Source organism: Syngnathus leptorhynchus, chromosome 3, assembly GCF_054491065.1.
Source record: "Syngnathus leptorhynchus isolate UIUO chromosome 3, UIUO_Slep, whole genome shotgun sequence".
Classification (NCBI taxonomy): domain Eukaryota; kingdom Metazoa; phylum Chordata; class Actinopteri; order Syngnathiformes; family Syngnathidae; genus Syngnathus; species Syngnathus leptorhynchus.
In genome coordinates, this window is record NC_141197.1 from 16,038,803 (window position 1) to 16,055,257 (window position 16,455).

The 16,455-nt window shown below is 40.4% G+C and overlaps 1 protein-coding gene across 1 annotated transcript in view; it reads left to right on the forward strand.

The window, feature by feature from the left end:
* hcn4 (hyperpolarization activated cyclic nucleotide-gated potassium channel 4) overlaps window positions 1-16,455 on the forward strand; it is a 57,692-nt gene that overhangs the window by 6,434 nt on the left and 34,803 nt on the right. The window contains exon 2 of the mRNA XM_085907984.1: window positions 9,871-10,294. Within this exon, the coding sequence (XP_085764110.1) occupies window positions 9,871-10,294 (424 nt within the window). The remainder of the gene's footprint in view (window positions 1-9,870; window positions 10,295-16,455) is intronic.

Below are 16,455 nucleotides of genomic sequence, written 5' to 3' on the forward strand. Positions count from 1 at the left end.
AGTTCATGTTGAATAACTCTCCCAGTTCAATTTAGCGACGGTTAAACATGGGGGATTACAGAAGGTTCTGGACCGGCCCTGAAAGTGGGCTAGTCAAAATAGTCTGCCTGCTCTCATCCATAAATATTGAGCCAAGAGATTATTATGGCACAATTTATTTAATGGAGGGAGCCCATGCAGAGGCGGGGGAGGGAGGGAGGGAGGGGGTGGTGTTGGCCGCGGGGTAGAAGAAGGTTGCCTGTCACGGTGGCGGAATGATTGAACGCTACCGTGTGACCTCCCTCGCTTAAATGAAGCAGCGTGAAACCTGAACAACTAAAAAAAAAAAAAAAAAAAAAATGTAATTTTTGCATTTTATTTTTGACTGTCAAACCCCCCGCCCGCCCCTCCCTCTCTGCCCGTTGACGTCATCTAATGCTGCTTCATGTATTAAGAGAGTTTAACCTTGTGACTGTAATCTGGAGGCGAGATTATATTGATTGATTGGACATCATATACAGTTTGAAAATGGGCAAGGCAGCTGCTGAGCTAGATGTATTTGGCTTGCCTAACAAATATAATGTTGTGTGTCCTTCCCGCTTGGCCATCTCCCGTGCTGCCACATCAATTTATAATCTCCCCAGGTGGATACACAGCCGCATTCGCCTGCCAAGACGACTTTTAACACCTTCGACACCACAGTTAGGCTATTCCCTAAACTTCCCGGCCCCTCATCCCCCGACTGGACAGTTGGGGTGGTCGACAGTCTGAGCAGAGTTTGCTATCTCTTTCATTTTGTTCGGAGTTGAGGTTGGTTGAGGCAACGGTATTTTCTTTCCGTGACGTGTCAGGAAATGCTATTATGTGTTCCAAAAGAGTCAAACCTTTAAAAGTTCGTAATTCATTATAGAAAATTTGCTTTTTAATTGCTTGTATACATGACGTCCGTCTCTGGAGGATCTCCCCAGTCTCCATCCATCATGTGTGAAATTAAACACCAAAGTCGTTTTTTTTGTCAGCTACCTATTTCTGAAAATGTGTCTGCAAGTTCTGCTTGAAATTCTGAAGATTTTAAGATTACAAATGACCTCACATAATGACCCCGCTAACAGTTTCTTAAACATTGACTTGAAAGTTAGGCTAGGCTGAAGATTCGCCACTTTCATCATGTCAATCACAAAAGCACCGTCTGTGGTTTCTTTAATAATTGTATTTATTTATCATAATTAGCATCTACATTTTTCTTTTCGTAAGAAATCCTGACACATGCTTTTCAAAGGTCTTAAAAAATGCCACCGAAACAATAAACAATGTACATATTTGAAATGAGTACCTTACATTTACAAACAATACTCTTATGTCAAAATTATTACTGGATTTTTTTCTTCCTTCAATTAAAAATCATGTGACTATATTGAGCTCATATCACCCATCCCTAGTAATTCGCTTTTATTAAAACCTGAGCCTGTATTCGTTTTTTTCTCACTTCAAGCTGTCGTCTCGTGCGATGTAATGCATTTTTGTTCAACTATGCGGGCATGTTGAATTCCAAATGTTCTTCAATGAATTCTGCATTACATCTTCAAGCAACCTCAAGTGAGAGGTTGAGAGACGGGATCTGTCTTGCGTGTGACAATGAAGTGACCGAGACCTCTGCGGACATTTTTTTTTCTTTCTTTCCTTCAGTATTTCTGTTGACATGCTCTGCTTCTGGCTGTTTGCAATGCATTATCTAAACGCCACAGATTCCGTTGATGGAGGCAGGAGAGGGAGGCCTGATAAAGGGCAACATGAAAAGAAAAAAAAAAAGATAAAATTTGTGAGCTTGCGACACTTTGCAAATTGTGCAACTCACTGTACAGGAAGTGACACTTGAGCAGCATACTGAGAATTATGACGACTTTTTGATGGTTGTAAATCTCACTTTTCCTTTTACACTTAAAGGTGTGACTATAACCTTCTTGATATAAATAAAAGCTGGTTGAAAAAAAAAAGCTGATACTTAAGCGGGGCAAAGTCATATGTGAATGTCAAACGTTTTCTTCAAAAATATCAATGCAGTAGTTTTTTTTTCTTGCCGTATTCTAAAACAAAGTCATTTTCTAGTTCATTCTATCCTTCAAAATTTCTCCACTCTAACGTATTTCACAACCAGCCCATTTGCAAATTGACGTCCATAGCCGTCATTGGTAGCGAACACGTTAACAGGTGGACGATGTCTACACTAGACTGTTGTATCATATTTAGTCTTTAAATCCATTCCCCCATTGTCCATCCTCCATGTGTTTTTTAAGTATAGTTTTTATAGTATCTCGATGGCATCTTCCCTTGCTGTTGACCTCTTCATGCATGCACGCACACCTCAGCTTCTGCTATACCTCGCACATACAGGTTAACCTTTTCAGCCTGGGCTTGTGTCCCAGGTGCATACTCACACCCCTTGTCTCTCTGAAATTGATTTTTCCCCATTCGCCCCCCCTCACTCCCATCAGACCAGATGAGAAATGGTCAAGATGTGATACGTTGCTTCGGGGGGCTCTCTGCTCCTGCGGAACATGGCATTAAAAAGCACTTAAAATTTAAAAGTAAGTCACCGCTGTGAACGAAAAAGGTTTGTTAAAGCTCAGAAGCAATTAGCCGAATGTGTCCAAAACTTAAATCAGTTCTACTTGTAGGTCACAGTGTCATTTATTGTGCAAAGAGTCATTAAATTCAACAGCTCAATACCTCTTCGCCAATCAAAAAAGGTTTTACCCAATGTAGTGTTCATTCGAAAGCACTGAGAAGTCCATTTAAACAAATACTAATTGTTTGCCCCAGAAGGTTAATGGTCAAGTCCAGTTCACCTGTAGCTGATCCGAAATAATGTCTTTCGGTATATTCGGCGACGTAAGAAGATTTTTTTTTTGTAATGTAAGAAGTAGCTTGGGATCTTAAAAAAAATAAAATAAATGAAAGGTAAAAAATATGACAAATCATCACCCATCATTCCCCTGCCCCAGAAGACTGTTGATCAAGTTCAGTTCACTGAATACTAATTAATGTCTTCCATAATCTTACATGAACCACCATTTAGCTTTGTAATAAAAATAAATAAATAAACTAAATAATTGACAAGAAACCCTCAAATATTTTGGTCATCAATTAAGTGTTTCCCCACCCTGGGATACTAATGGTAGAATCCTAGAGTCATCTTCCTTTCACGTGAAAATGGTCAATAGTTCACTTTCCTGGAACTTTCAATTTGAGTTACCTATATAGGTCTGCCATTTCTTTTGCCGTTTCGTGGAAGGCCTAAACCAGCTGGATTCAGCGGGATGTCCACTCAGAGACCTCCAGAGTCCAGTGTACTAGATAAAGGTGTGTGTGTGACTCATAGAAGATACTTCCTTGGATCAATTGTGTTTGACTTGGCCACGCCACACACTGTCTGTCTGCTTCACTCAAACAAATAGGCCGAGTTACCACACACACGCAGCAGTGCTAGACAGTGGCTATTTTTCTTTTTCCTCTGCTATGTGGGCGGACTCCTGATTTATCTTCGCCATCATCATCATCATCATCGTCGTCATCATTGTTTGGAACATGTCCTAGTTTTTCTTTCCTCCTCTGTCTCCCCTCACACGAGTTTTAGCCATCATTGAAAATAGAGAGAAGTGAAACGTAATTGAGCAGCAGACATTTTGGCATAGCAATACAATAAATAGAAAGCTACATGCATTAGCAATTTCCCCCCAAAAAATTATGCTGTGCAGTGTGTTAACTCTTTTAGGCATAGTGGTTATGAGCAATGAGCACCTAATTACTTGCTTTTAAATTTCTATTAACAGACACTTTTTGTGATGTGTGTGTTTGTGTGTGTGTGTTGTGTTCACACACGGAGGATCAACCTTCTTGTCAGTCTCAATAGGTCTTAGGAGGGTAATTTTGTTTTGGTGCACCTACTCTTCCTCTTGCACTTTGACCTCTGATCACCATTTTGGAGCTAGACAGGAAAGGCTTTCATCCCAGCCACTCCATTTGTTGATTACGGTGACTGGAGTGCTGGAGATAATAGCACCGTTGTCCAGAACAAGAGGTGATACGTGCAGTGCGATCAGCTTCTACCTTATCTTAGCACGTCATTAGTGTTTGGAGAAAGCACATTGCGCAAGACCCAGCATCCCCTGGCCAACTGTGCTGCATTTGAGTACAATGCTGGTGGTTGTTTTTAGGAGCTGGCTCGTGTGTGTGTGTGTCCTCCTCCGCACTTGTCGCCGGCTGCCAGTGAACCTTGTGACTTAACCCTGAGGACCTTTTTGGAGATAACAAGGAATGGTGATAAAAGACAGGCACAATTACTGGCAGCATGACAGACTGTACAGTCAGAGAGCAGATACTGGCACGCGCTAGTGGGATAAGTGCACGATGGCAGCGGCTGGACATCACTTGTGCCCTTCGTATCCAGTAATGGGAAATGAATTCATACTTACCGGCGTTTTTGTCACAAATTCAACCAATTCACCCCCCCCCTCCCAGTTAGAACTAGTATCCACTCAAAACGAACCTTTTTGCATTTTTTTCTGCTTTTTCTGTAACACACAAAGGTGCCACAAGTGTGCTATAGAAAACAGGAAAGTAGTAATTGGATTCAAGGACTTGTACTGAAGTGATAGATCTCAAGAGAGAGAGTAATTTTTTTTGTGGGCATCTGATGTTAATTTTACATTAGTATGACATCAAACATTCACGTTTGACTAAACTGTGTGAATATGATGCTTGTTTGCCTGTTTGTGACCTATTGACCTTTGAACTGTAATGCACTGATGACTTTTAGTGGATGGCAATAATAGACAATATGAAAACTTTTTCTCTCTCGCAAGGCAGTCTGTTGTTGACAGTAAAAAAAAACAAAAAAACACATTTATGTCCAACAATGGGGCGACTTATTGATGGATTTATTTGAGCAGCATTGGGTAAGGCTCATTTTAGTTTTCTTCAGCTCCCAGTTGGTTCTTAGCAAATCCCACTGTTTTTTTTTTTCCCTCCCCCGGCAGCCTCAGGTTGGGGGAGATTTGCCTCAACTTCTGATGAAATCTTCTTAGCGTAGGCTTGATAAAGCGGCGCGCCTCACCTAAATATAGCCACTTGCAAGCGCACAGCCCCAGTGTCAGTGATGTGCTCGCAGTGTGTCTGCTGGCGGTGCTTAGCAAAGAGACGCCGGCGTTATGACAGTTCATTGGAGCGGGTGATAACAAAAATAGGATTAACCCTTTTCACCTGCATTCTTTTCCTCGCGTGATGCTTAAATCTCACCGTGTTTGCCAAATGGCGTCTTTTAAAAAAAACAACAACAGGCCGCTCTTTTATGGCTAGTGTATTTGTTGTTGTTGTTACAGATGTTCTCCTTTTTAAGTGTGACAGCCTTTTGATAGATTTACTCTGCCCACGGCTAGAAGTTAGTGCGTGCAAAAATCAAGCGATTTTTATTCCCCCCTCCCTGTCTCTGCTCACAAGAGCCTCGCGTGCCTCATTGTTATTCATTCCTGCTAATTCATTCTTTCAAACATGGCTACCGATTTAATGGGGCTGCTGCTCTGTCCGTTTTATTTAACCTTAACGGCAATTAGGCATTAACTATTGTTAAACTGCTATGTCAGCAATATATTGTGAAAGTATATCAAATATTACTCACAACTCATCTCTTCATTATTTAGTATTTTGTTTCGCTTTTTTTTCCAGACAAAGAAAAAGAACAACTCATGATTCAAAGCAAACCATATAATTTGCCAAATATGATGGAGGCCAAGTTGAAATTTCAGGTGTTTAGGGATGAAAGTGATTACATCATAAAATAAAGTCGTACATGAATCATTATGCTTATGTAATATGTTTTGACTGAATGAAATATTAAATTTGCTGTGAAGTTACCTCAATTAGCCTTACGGATATGAATTCTTGTACTGCTTTTTAAGTTTAATTTAAAAACACTTTATCCTGAATCAGCTGCTTATTTTATGTACTTAGAGGACCTTTCTTCTTTGGTCAAAGACAGACATAAAATGGCATCGGAATGGTGGGCCAAAAAACTTTTCTGCCATTTAACCAACATTAATTAAACTCTGTTGACAAGTGACCCCTAATGCTAATGTAATTATTCCCATGACCAGTAGCAAAGGCGAACAAAACATAACATTTTTTGGCTGCCATTAAAGGTGATGTAAAAATAATCTGACTTCCTCCCAGCGGCAACATTACTGATGATATTCTTGTTATGCTCATGTTGACCGTGTGTTATCATCTCCTAAATTTAATATCTATATATTACACAATATGAATTTCCTCAATTATATTGTATATTCTCCATGAAATCAATTAATTACCTGACTTCGAATCCATTAGAGGGAAAATTCTAAACTTTCTGCAACATTCTGAAATATTTGCAAACATAACTGTATAAACCAAGATAGTAGGGGACAATCGGTGTGACATAAATATGGTCACGAGTTAGAGTAAATAAATGAATACATAAATGTAATTAATTAATTTAATCAAATGATTAATTCAATTAAAAAATAGATCAATGCTAAGCACAACATATAAAATACAAACCAGCAAAATGTTTAGCACAGAAGTAAATTATGAATCCAAATCTGCAAGCATGCTTTCTATCCATGAAAATTATGCTATCGATTTCCTCTAGAACAGTAGAACATTACGGACTAGATCCCATGCAGGTGTCCCCTGTGTCTCCATTTAAATATAGGCCTACCCCGAAACTAAAATGTGCGTCCATTTGGCCCTCTTCGTGCCGTTCCTCACAGGTATGTGTGGCCGGCAGTGTGAGGAAACTGAGAGAGGCTTATCGTGTAGCCCGCGGCACTCTCACAGCGACAACATGTTTCCACCAGAGAAGTCGGCCTGGCCGATACCTCGTCTCTCCAGAGGAGGGGAAAATGTCAGGGAGCCCTTCATCACGACTTCGACCTCCCTGTACCGTAACAAGACGAGTAGGAGCGAGTCGGAATCTGCTCAGCTCTTGTCCTGGGTTTGATTGTCCCAAAGTGTCTACTTTCTGACCAATTTGGACTTTCACTTCACCTTAGTCAAGTGGCAAACTTTTTAGAGGTTGTTTTTTTTGGGGCATTTTGTTTTGATTGACACATGTCGACCTTATTTGGGTCAGGTATTCAAAGAACTTGTCAGTCAAAGAGGAAAATTATGTTTCTCAATTCTCCTATATATATTCCTGTCAAATCTATGCAATTTTTTATTATTTCAATCATTATTTTTTTATTTCAAATCAAATTATCGCCACATTAATTTTCTTCATTTAATCATTCTTTTTAATCGTTCTTTTTTCCTTTTGATTCATATTGTCCCACAATTTGTCCCGTAGTGTCAGACTAAAAAATTCCCATCATCCGTCAAAACGACAAATATAATTATTGCCCCATATTATATAACAGATATTAAATATTGATAGATTGACTGACAAAACGGTCCCTTATAGTCACGAAACAAAAACATAACACAACTACCAAATGCTGCAATTTATTTTTTATTTAATAATTTATTCATTAATTTTTGTTGGTAGCTCACTCTCCACCTCACAAGTATTTAATGCCTTTCAAATGTCCCACGTTTGTATTTATAGAACAATTGTCTATGTCAAGAGTCCCGGTGCATAATAAAACACAGTAAATGGATCTCGGCTAAGTTTAGGTGGCCTGACCTCCATTAGGAGACAACGACACAAGTGAAAAAAAAAAAGTCATGAGCATTGACTCTACGTATACGATTCTGTGCGCACACACAAATGCTCCAAGTGATACCATGGAAGGGCACCTTCCTACATGTGATCATTGTTGGGGACACAAAGTCGTTCAAAGTGTTTTAAAAGTCCTCTGTAGAAGGTTTCCTCTCATTATGTACTTTTGTAACGATATATCTGATCTTGTAGTTTCAAAAAAGGAGGCCACCGACCCACTGAACCATGAAGAATTACAAAATCAGCCAATTATTGATATTATATGGAATAATTAGCAAGTACACTAAAGAAAAAATTATAAATCTAAAGAATTAAATGCATGTTTATTTTCTATTATCTTCATGTCAATATGATTTGATTGAGTCATCGCAAAAGCAAGGAGCCATTGTTGTGGACCATCCTCACTTGTATAAGCTGTGTGAATCTAATAAGTATTCATGCCTGACAGATAGTATATGCGCTACAAGTACAAATGTCATTACCTGTGTAAGCATTTCCTCTTTTGAAGATTTTCTCGTTCTCTGGGGGGGCTTCCCGTCCCAGCACGAGCAAACTCGGCGCTGGCAAGGTCTGACTAAATATAACGCCACTTGAAAACAAGCTGAAACACCGGATCCTCTTTTACTTTGAAGAATTCCAATTACTGTCACTGTTTTGTTTCGTGTGTGTGTGTGTGTGTGTGTGTGTGTGTGTGTGTTGTGGATGTGACACTGACACAGAGGTGTTTTTGAACATGAGGACTTCGAAATGTAATCCTTGTGCGGGGGCAACTCAGCATAGCAGCTTTCTATGTTTTATTGACCAACAGTAAGTCTCCTTTCCTGAATTTTGTGTGTGTTTCAGTTGAGATTGTTATAGAAATTGAGGCACGTTTGCCATAGCGCAAGCTAATATTCACATAACATTCAAAACTAATTTTAATTCTTTCGCATAAAACAAACTGTCTGCAGCCGACTTGCCAACGATAAGTTAGTGAGTTCATCAAATAATTAGGCTCAATAATGACTGACTTCTCAAGTGTCCCAATTAACCAATCACCGACACTATATATGTCATCCCACGACATAAGTGTCCCAATCAGCCAATCACAACACCCGCATGTAATTTCTGACACGTTGACAGACCAATGACCAGCGAGTGACAGTATTGACCAAACACTGTCAATATACAGTATGTGAGTGTAAATTTTGTAGATTCTGTGATATTTATTTTTATCCTCTTTGTGAATAGTGGCTTTCTAGCGGTACTTTACTGTGGTTCCCTCTGACATTTATTTCAGCACCGCATGAATCAACCGCGAAATCAATAGTCATCAGTGGGAAGTGAAAGAGCTGTAATTAATTGCTGTAGTCTTGCTAGCTTGCAGAAAAATGGAGTCTCCTTACCCTTGTTATGTACCTACAGGATATGTATAGAGGCTTTCCGTCTCGAAATTGCTTTGGCGTAGCGCCGGACCTTTATGGCCCGGATAAAGGTGGGTAAATCATGTGAGGTCGTTGGTCCAGTGGACAATGCAAGAACCCTTCCCCCTTTTTCATTCCTCTGGGATATATCACCCTTAACACAAAAGAGCCAATCTGGATTCAATTACTGAGCGTCCAGTAGAGTGCAATTTATATCCAAACGTTCATGCTCGGAAGATGGACGAGTTCACAGGGGTTGCTTTATAATTAGCAGTTAACCCTCACTGACCTTCCAGTGCAGATTTACTGGACAAATACTTTTCATGTTGAGCGGTTGTTACGAGAGCAAAGTAGAACACGCGTGGAATATGCATTTGTGTTTACGTGTGAACAAAGAGCTCAAATTAATCCATATTTATCCACTGCTGGATTAAATGCCATGTAGGGAGGCTAATATAAGCAACAATTGGGATGTAAATGGGTTGTTTCAAATTCTTTCATCCGTGATGGTGTCAAGAATGCTGTCCAAACATGTTTTATTGTTTCAGTACATTTTTGGTGTACCCTGAAAACCGAAGCGCTAAAAGCAGGTCAAAGTTGTGGCGCAGGTGTTGGTGTTCTTGGTGGTTTTAATTAATTGACAGATTCAAATAACTGCCTTTCGTGGAGCTGGCATTGGATCAATTTACACCCAATACTCCATTCTGAATGTTGTTGTCCATTTGTTTCCCCGACCAGGTTTTACTGGGATTTGACCATGCTGCTGTTGATGGTGGGAAACCTCATCATCATCCCCGTCGGGATCACCTTCTTCAAAGACGAGCACACGCCCCCCTGGATCGTCTTCAACGTGGTTTCCGACACCTTCTTTCTCTTGGACCTTGTGCTCAACTTCCGGACGGGCATCGTCAAGGAGGACAACACGGAGATCATCCTGGACCCGCAAGAGATCAAAATTAAGTATCTTCGCAGCTGGTTCGTAGTGGACTTCATCTCCTCTATCCCGGTGGACTACATCTTCCTCATCGTAGAGACACGCATTGACTCTGACTTCTACAAGACTGCACGGGCTTTGCGGATCGTCCGGTTTACCAAGATCCTCAGCTTGCTTCGCCTCCTTCGCCTTTCCAGACTCATTCGCTACATCCACCAATGGGAAGAGGTAGGAAAATAATCCAGGGATTGGGGGTGAGGGGGGTTTACAAAATGTTGGTTTGCTTACCCTTGACATTTGACTCTCTCTATGTACAGTACATGTAATGCGATTGGTCGGAGATCAGTCCAAGGTGTATCCCGCCACTTGCTCAAAGTTTTTGCTAATTTGGACAATTAGTTTCGAAAATGATGGATGGACAGGAAATGGACACTTGTTAGATACTTCTCTCGTGCAACGTCAGAGCTCCAACTGAGTGTTTATTTACTAACCATGCTAGCTTTTTAGAAATCCAATTGTTTTTCGTTACCGTTCTGTAGGGAAATTCTTCCAGTGAATTTCAACCTATGTATGCACTTTTTTTAAAATGGCACTAGCATCCTACTGCAGGTATGTTTGTGCAGCACATGTCCCTTGGGAGGGAGGCGCACTGGTAATTATGCGTACCGATTGAAGAAACTCTTTTTTGGCACCTCGGGCGTCAGTGAGTTGATAAAACCACAGTTTTGATTGGCTTTTTCTCTGTGCGCCCATCCAGATAGTGGTGGGACCGCATATCCCCCAGAGGTTTTACCACGATACGAGCGTGATTGTAATTGCGACATCATTTGGAAAAGTTCCCCGTCGCTCTGACGCGTAGATCTTGTTTGCTCTCAAAGGTAAAAAGATACAAAGTGAAAGTGTCAGTGTGGAATTGAGAAGAAATAATGGAATCACAGAAGACTCCAGGGCTCTATATTGGTGTACAGTCATTTTGAGACAAACAGAACGAAATCCATCGACATCTTAACAACCATGACGGGTCTATCAATTCTCCTGGTTGCACAATCAAAACAATCAATTAGACACCTTCATCCACGTGCATGACAATCGGAAGATACTGAATAGAACCTGATTGCCAATCAAAGCACCTTTTCACTGGACCTGTCCATCGCCCGTCCTCTTACAGGTGCTCTGTTATTACACAACCACCCAGCCTGCACACTGTGTGGAGATCAGTGTGTGCTGACATCAATCTCTGTGATGCCATTTCAAACAGAGGAAAAGTTCAAATGAATCACTAGGAGTAGAATCTTCCCCTCATGCATGCCCTCCGCCGTTTCTGGGAGCTCGAACGAAGACATCACGGGATATTCGCTCCGACTTTTAACTTGACGGGGGGGGGGTTGGCAAAAAAAGCAGTTGCGTGTTAAGCCTGAGTACTGAGGCGACAGCGTGATTAAGGAGGAACAATCGCAAAGGAAACAAGCAGATTAGATAATTAAATAAACATCGATACCTCATGGGCAGCACAATAGATTTCTGGTTAGCACGTCTGCCTCGCGGTCGAAAGGTTCTGGGTTGGAATCTCGACGATGTGAGACTCCTTTCTCGATATCTGTTTATTTTCTGCAGGAACTGATATTTACATGTGTTAAACAACACAGCACCATTTGGTCGGTAGTTCATGTGGACAAATTTGCTGTCAACTATAACCAAAAAAGAAAAAGCACAACTTTGCACTGCCAGCTGCCATTTGCATGTTTCATGTGGTCGCAGGTGGCGTACGAAGGCGACTGGGCTGGCTGATGAGTACCAGTTAGGCAGACAGAATAAAAGGCCAGCTTTGCCTCAGCGCCAGCCTACTCCAGATGCAACCTCACACAAATGTCATGTGTCACACAGCAGAATAACTTGTCGCCACCTGACTGACTCTTTGACTTTTCCCATTGACGTTTCCTGCTACATTTGAATATTTTGGGAGAGGAAAAAAAGCCTCACAAGACACTCCTGTCTGACCATTTGAATGTTGAGATAAAAAGGAAGTCAAATAAGGAGGTATTTCCCATAAGACTTTTACATTTCTTGGATTGTTTTACTTTTTGACCCTTTCAGGGCCACAAGACTTCATGCTTGCCCAAAGGTTGAAATTACTTCTATGGATAAATACCACCACGTTACACTCAATCCGCATACTGTATCCAGTTTACACACAAAAAACATGTATCTCGCCATTCATATCCACCCAGCAACATCTTTCTTAATATTCACAGACAATGTAAATAAACACACAGGCATTCACACTAATAATGTAAACATTCGTCAGAAAAGGCGCACTGCCACACATTTTTCTTTTGGTTGTGCAGATTTTCCCATCGACATCATGAAATGTACACACGTCGACCTTGAAACGAGGGCGTTCCCTGGTGCGCTTTTTGTCCCAGAGGTTTAAAGCACTGTACGAAGGTCTAGCGCCACTTAAAGATGAAACCTCATATTGCACGTTTTGAGTCATTTCATAGGCGCGCACGGCGGGTGACAAATGTCACCGGGCGACTCGACTGATTCTTGGTGACGTGCGGACGGGGCGGGGGGGGATGGACACACCTGTCTAATATATACGACCACCGACTGACCAAATGTGTCCCTTCCACATAATAATGACAGCCGATGGCCGACATTCTGTTATAGTAACGTAACTGGTCGAAAAAAAAAAGATCAGCTGCAGAGGACTTTTTTTTTTTTCACCTGTGAGGAGCATTTCCACATTCCGATGATACTTGCGGCCAATTAGGCTCACGCTGACTTGACCAAATCACGCCTCTTTGCTGGTTGCTTACGAGTTTGGGGTGTGTCCGAAGCCTATACAGGAAAATACCCGTAGCTTGAAAGAGTGCAAGAAAGCTGCATAAAAAATTGATTAAAGCGTGAACGGAAGAATACGCGCCACAATGAACAATCTGTTTTGATATAAACAGTTCGTCCATTTACTGCACCAAAGTCTCCTAAGGTAAACACACAATATTAACTCCATCGTTACTATATGTCTTTTTTCCACATCGAGTGCTCCAAGACAAGTGTGTGTGTGTATATATATATATATATATATATATATATATATATATATATATATATATATATATATATATATATATATATATATATATATATATATATATATATATATATATATATATATATATATATATATATATATATATATATATATATATATATATATATATATATATATATATATATATATATATATATATATATATATAAAAAAAAAAAAAAAAAAAAAAAAAGGTCATCTTCACGGTGAAGTTCTTTCGTGACTCATCACACCGTGCAATATTTAGTTCTTGTAACAAGACTGAATGCCATCCAGCATTGCTCACTTAAATGACATCCAATTTTCTGATATGGCAGAATTGGCACACGCAAACATTCCCACACGCGCGCACATCAAATAAAATACTAGATTTCAGCATGCTACATTATGAATAGCGTTGTGGTAGTATCACCCAGTTTCTATTATTGTTTGGTTTTAATTTTCTCTCCAGTAAGGAGTCACTCAAAGGCCACTTCTTGCAAGAAGTGTTTGACTTGAGTAGAGCTGAAACAAATATTGCACACTGCATCGCTTAATACTGCAGGGAGTTCATTTTGAACAAACTCTCCCTTCTTTTATTTTCAGTTTTTCTTCTTTTGTTTAATAATTCAAGACAAACAGGATGGATGTTACAGTGTGGAATAAATCCCCCCAAAATGTGCCATTTGTATCACTAGCCCAGACAAAAAGATCTGTGAGTGATACAAGCACATTTTTTTTTATTTTTTTGAGTCAAGACCAGTAAACCAAAGATTCGCATTATAGTTTAAATGAGCCGACACAATAGAGAACAGTCATGTTCTGTCTACTGATAGTGGCAAGTCTGCCTTTGCTCGGCTTAAGTGCAGCCATTATGAATAATGTGGCAATTTTGGACATCTGACGGTGCACCTCACTGGATGTCATTTCAGCCTGCATCAAAGGATTAACTCTGTTATGCATGTTCATTTGGATTTTTCTGACACTTTTTCAAAAAAAAATGATCATCTCTGTCCATTGATTTACATTAAAAACATTTTCCACATACTGTCCATCCATTATAATGAGAAAAAATACCCGTCCAATCACAAACACATCATTGCGACATATATGGACACTAATATCTGGACCAATCAATGATAATAATAATAATAATAAAATCCAGCCGATTCTACTGACGTGTATTTATTTCTTCTCGTCTCTCCCCTGCTCCACACGCGAGATATAACCGCTTGTCCTTAAGAGGGGCGCAGTGTGTTAGCAGCCCAAAGCACAGACATGTTGGCACATCATCACAAAAGATTTGAAGTGTCCTTACGCATGCTACTTGACCCCCAAACTGCTTCAGTCGGCCATGCCAGGAGATAAAGAGAGGCGGGCTTCACGGTTCAAAGCAGAGCTGGATGTTTTTGGCGACGGTTTATCTTTGTGTTTTAAAAGACAAAATCTTTATTAAGTTTAAAATCTGATTAAGAATCAATGAATCAAATGGATGTTTCACCTTCATTTGTGATTCAAACTGGTATATTTTAGGATTATCATCATGGACGTTAGGCTGGAATTGCTTTACAATGATTTGCCGTAAATGGACCATATTGCTGCTTAATAACCATTTCGGATTTTTATCACATCAGTCGCGTTTACTGTAGCATTTAGCCACAAACGTTAATTTTAAAGATAAAATATCACCGTGTGCAGTCACACCGTTGCAAATGATGTTTTGACCAAGTTCACGTCTAGAAGAGTTGAGTGAAAGTTTGATCCAAACTTAAATTTGGAAATCACCCTCTTTACACATTTTCAACCCATGCGAGTTTGACTAGGGTGTCCCTAATTAACTGAAATATGTTCTTAATAAGGAATCAAACTACAACACATCTGCGGCATCTTCCCCTCTTGCCAGCTTCCTCTTGTCACTTGTCTCCGGGATAAAAATAAGTCTGTGACCGGATATTCTCCTCATCCGAGTTGTCTCCTGTTGATGAACCAGTGACTTGGATGCCATTACTCATCCCGTTAAGATCAGATTCCGTGCAGTACGCTAATGATTCAGCTCCGAGGGCGACCTCTCGCCATCCTCCTCAGAACTGTTTCGACCTGCTGAGTCCATCAACGTTTTAGGAAATGTTGGAGTAGTCTTCAAAACATCAAGAAATAATGTTGATGCTCTGATTATCTGTGTGTGCTGTATCAAAAGATACGTAGTTATTTATTCCTTCGACTGGTGACGTACTGAATATCTGCTTGAAGAGAGTGTTTTTTATTCACTCAAGCAAACACGAATTGAGGTATGACATCTTTTTTTTGAGGCACGTTGTCGATTTGAGAAAAAACATTTATTGATTTAAGTAGAAGACGAAGCCTACTCGGGAACAAATTGAGGTTTATTTGAGAAGTGTTTATTTTTTTGTTGATGACTAATTGAGGCATGCTGTCGATTTAAGATGAGGCAATTAATTTTGAGGAAAAAAAAAAAAAACGCTTCCATTTTTTCACGCTCGGGCGCCTTGACAGACATGGCCCAACCCCATCAGCACCGCCCCCCCCCATCCCCGGGTACCTGAAACTGTGACCACCTCTCACTCATTAAATCCAAGCAAAGTTATTTGAAGAAGGTAAATCAACTCATCAGCCGCCACTCGCTGACCCGTCTCCTCGGTCAAGGAGTGCTCTTTGAGAGATAAGAAAGAACGCAAGAAAAGATTTAATGAGCCATTATGGGGCGCACAATGAGGCTCTCCGGCGACACTGACAGGTCCCCAACACTGTGAATGGGCCCCGTTGTTATATGAAGAGCCACCCGAGTGGATTGAGTTTTTAAAAGACCATTGCACATAAATGTGTGATCCAGCACAAACTGAAAGGCACATCTCGCCAGGAAGAGTGTTTTGTTTTTCTTTTTTTTTTCTTTTTTTTTCATGTGGTGATCGGTGCCCTGCAGGCCTGTTTAGACGGATGATGGAAGGGTGTTCCCTGTGGTCCACTCCCAGGCCCACTTCTCATTCACCGCATGCACTTCATCCACCATGACGGCATGCATGCACATGACATCTCGGTGAAGGCCATTTTTTTTTTTCTTTTTGCAGAAGAGAAACACTTCCCGCGGGTCAGCCATGGTGTTAGCTGATTAGAAATGAACTTTGAGGCACGCATGGATTGATTTAATTGATAAAGCTCATTACTTGTCACACTGAAATCGTGTGTCAATCAAGCACGGGTGATGATTAGCACGGGGTAATTACGACGCGACTCATTACATTAAAATTTGCATGCTCATATAAAAAAAATAAAAAAATTAGGATGTGTTTTGAAAATT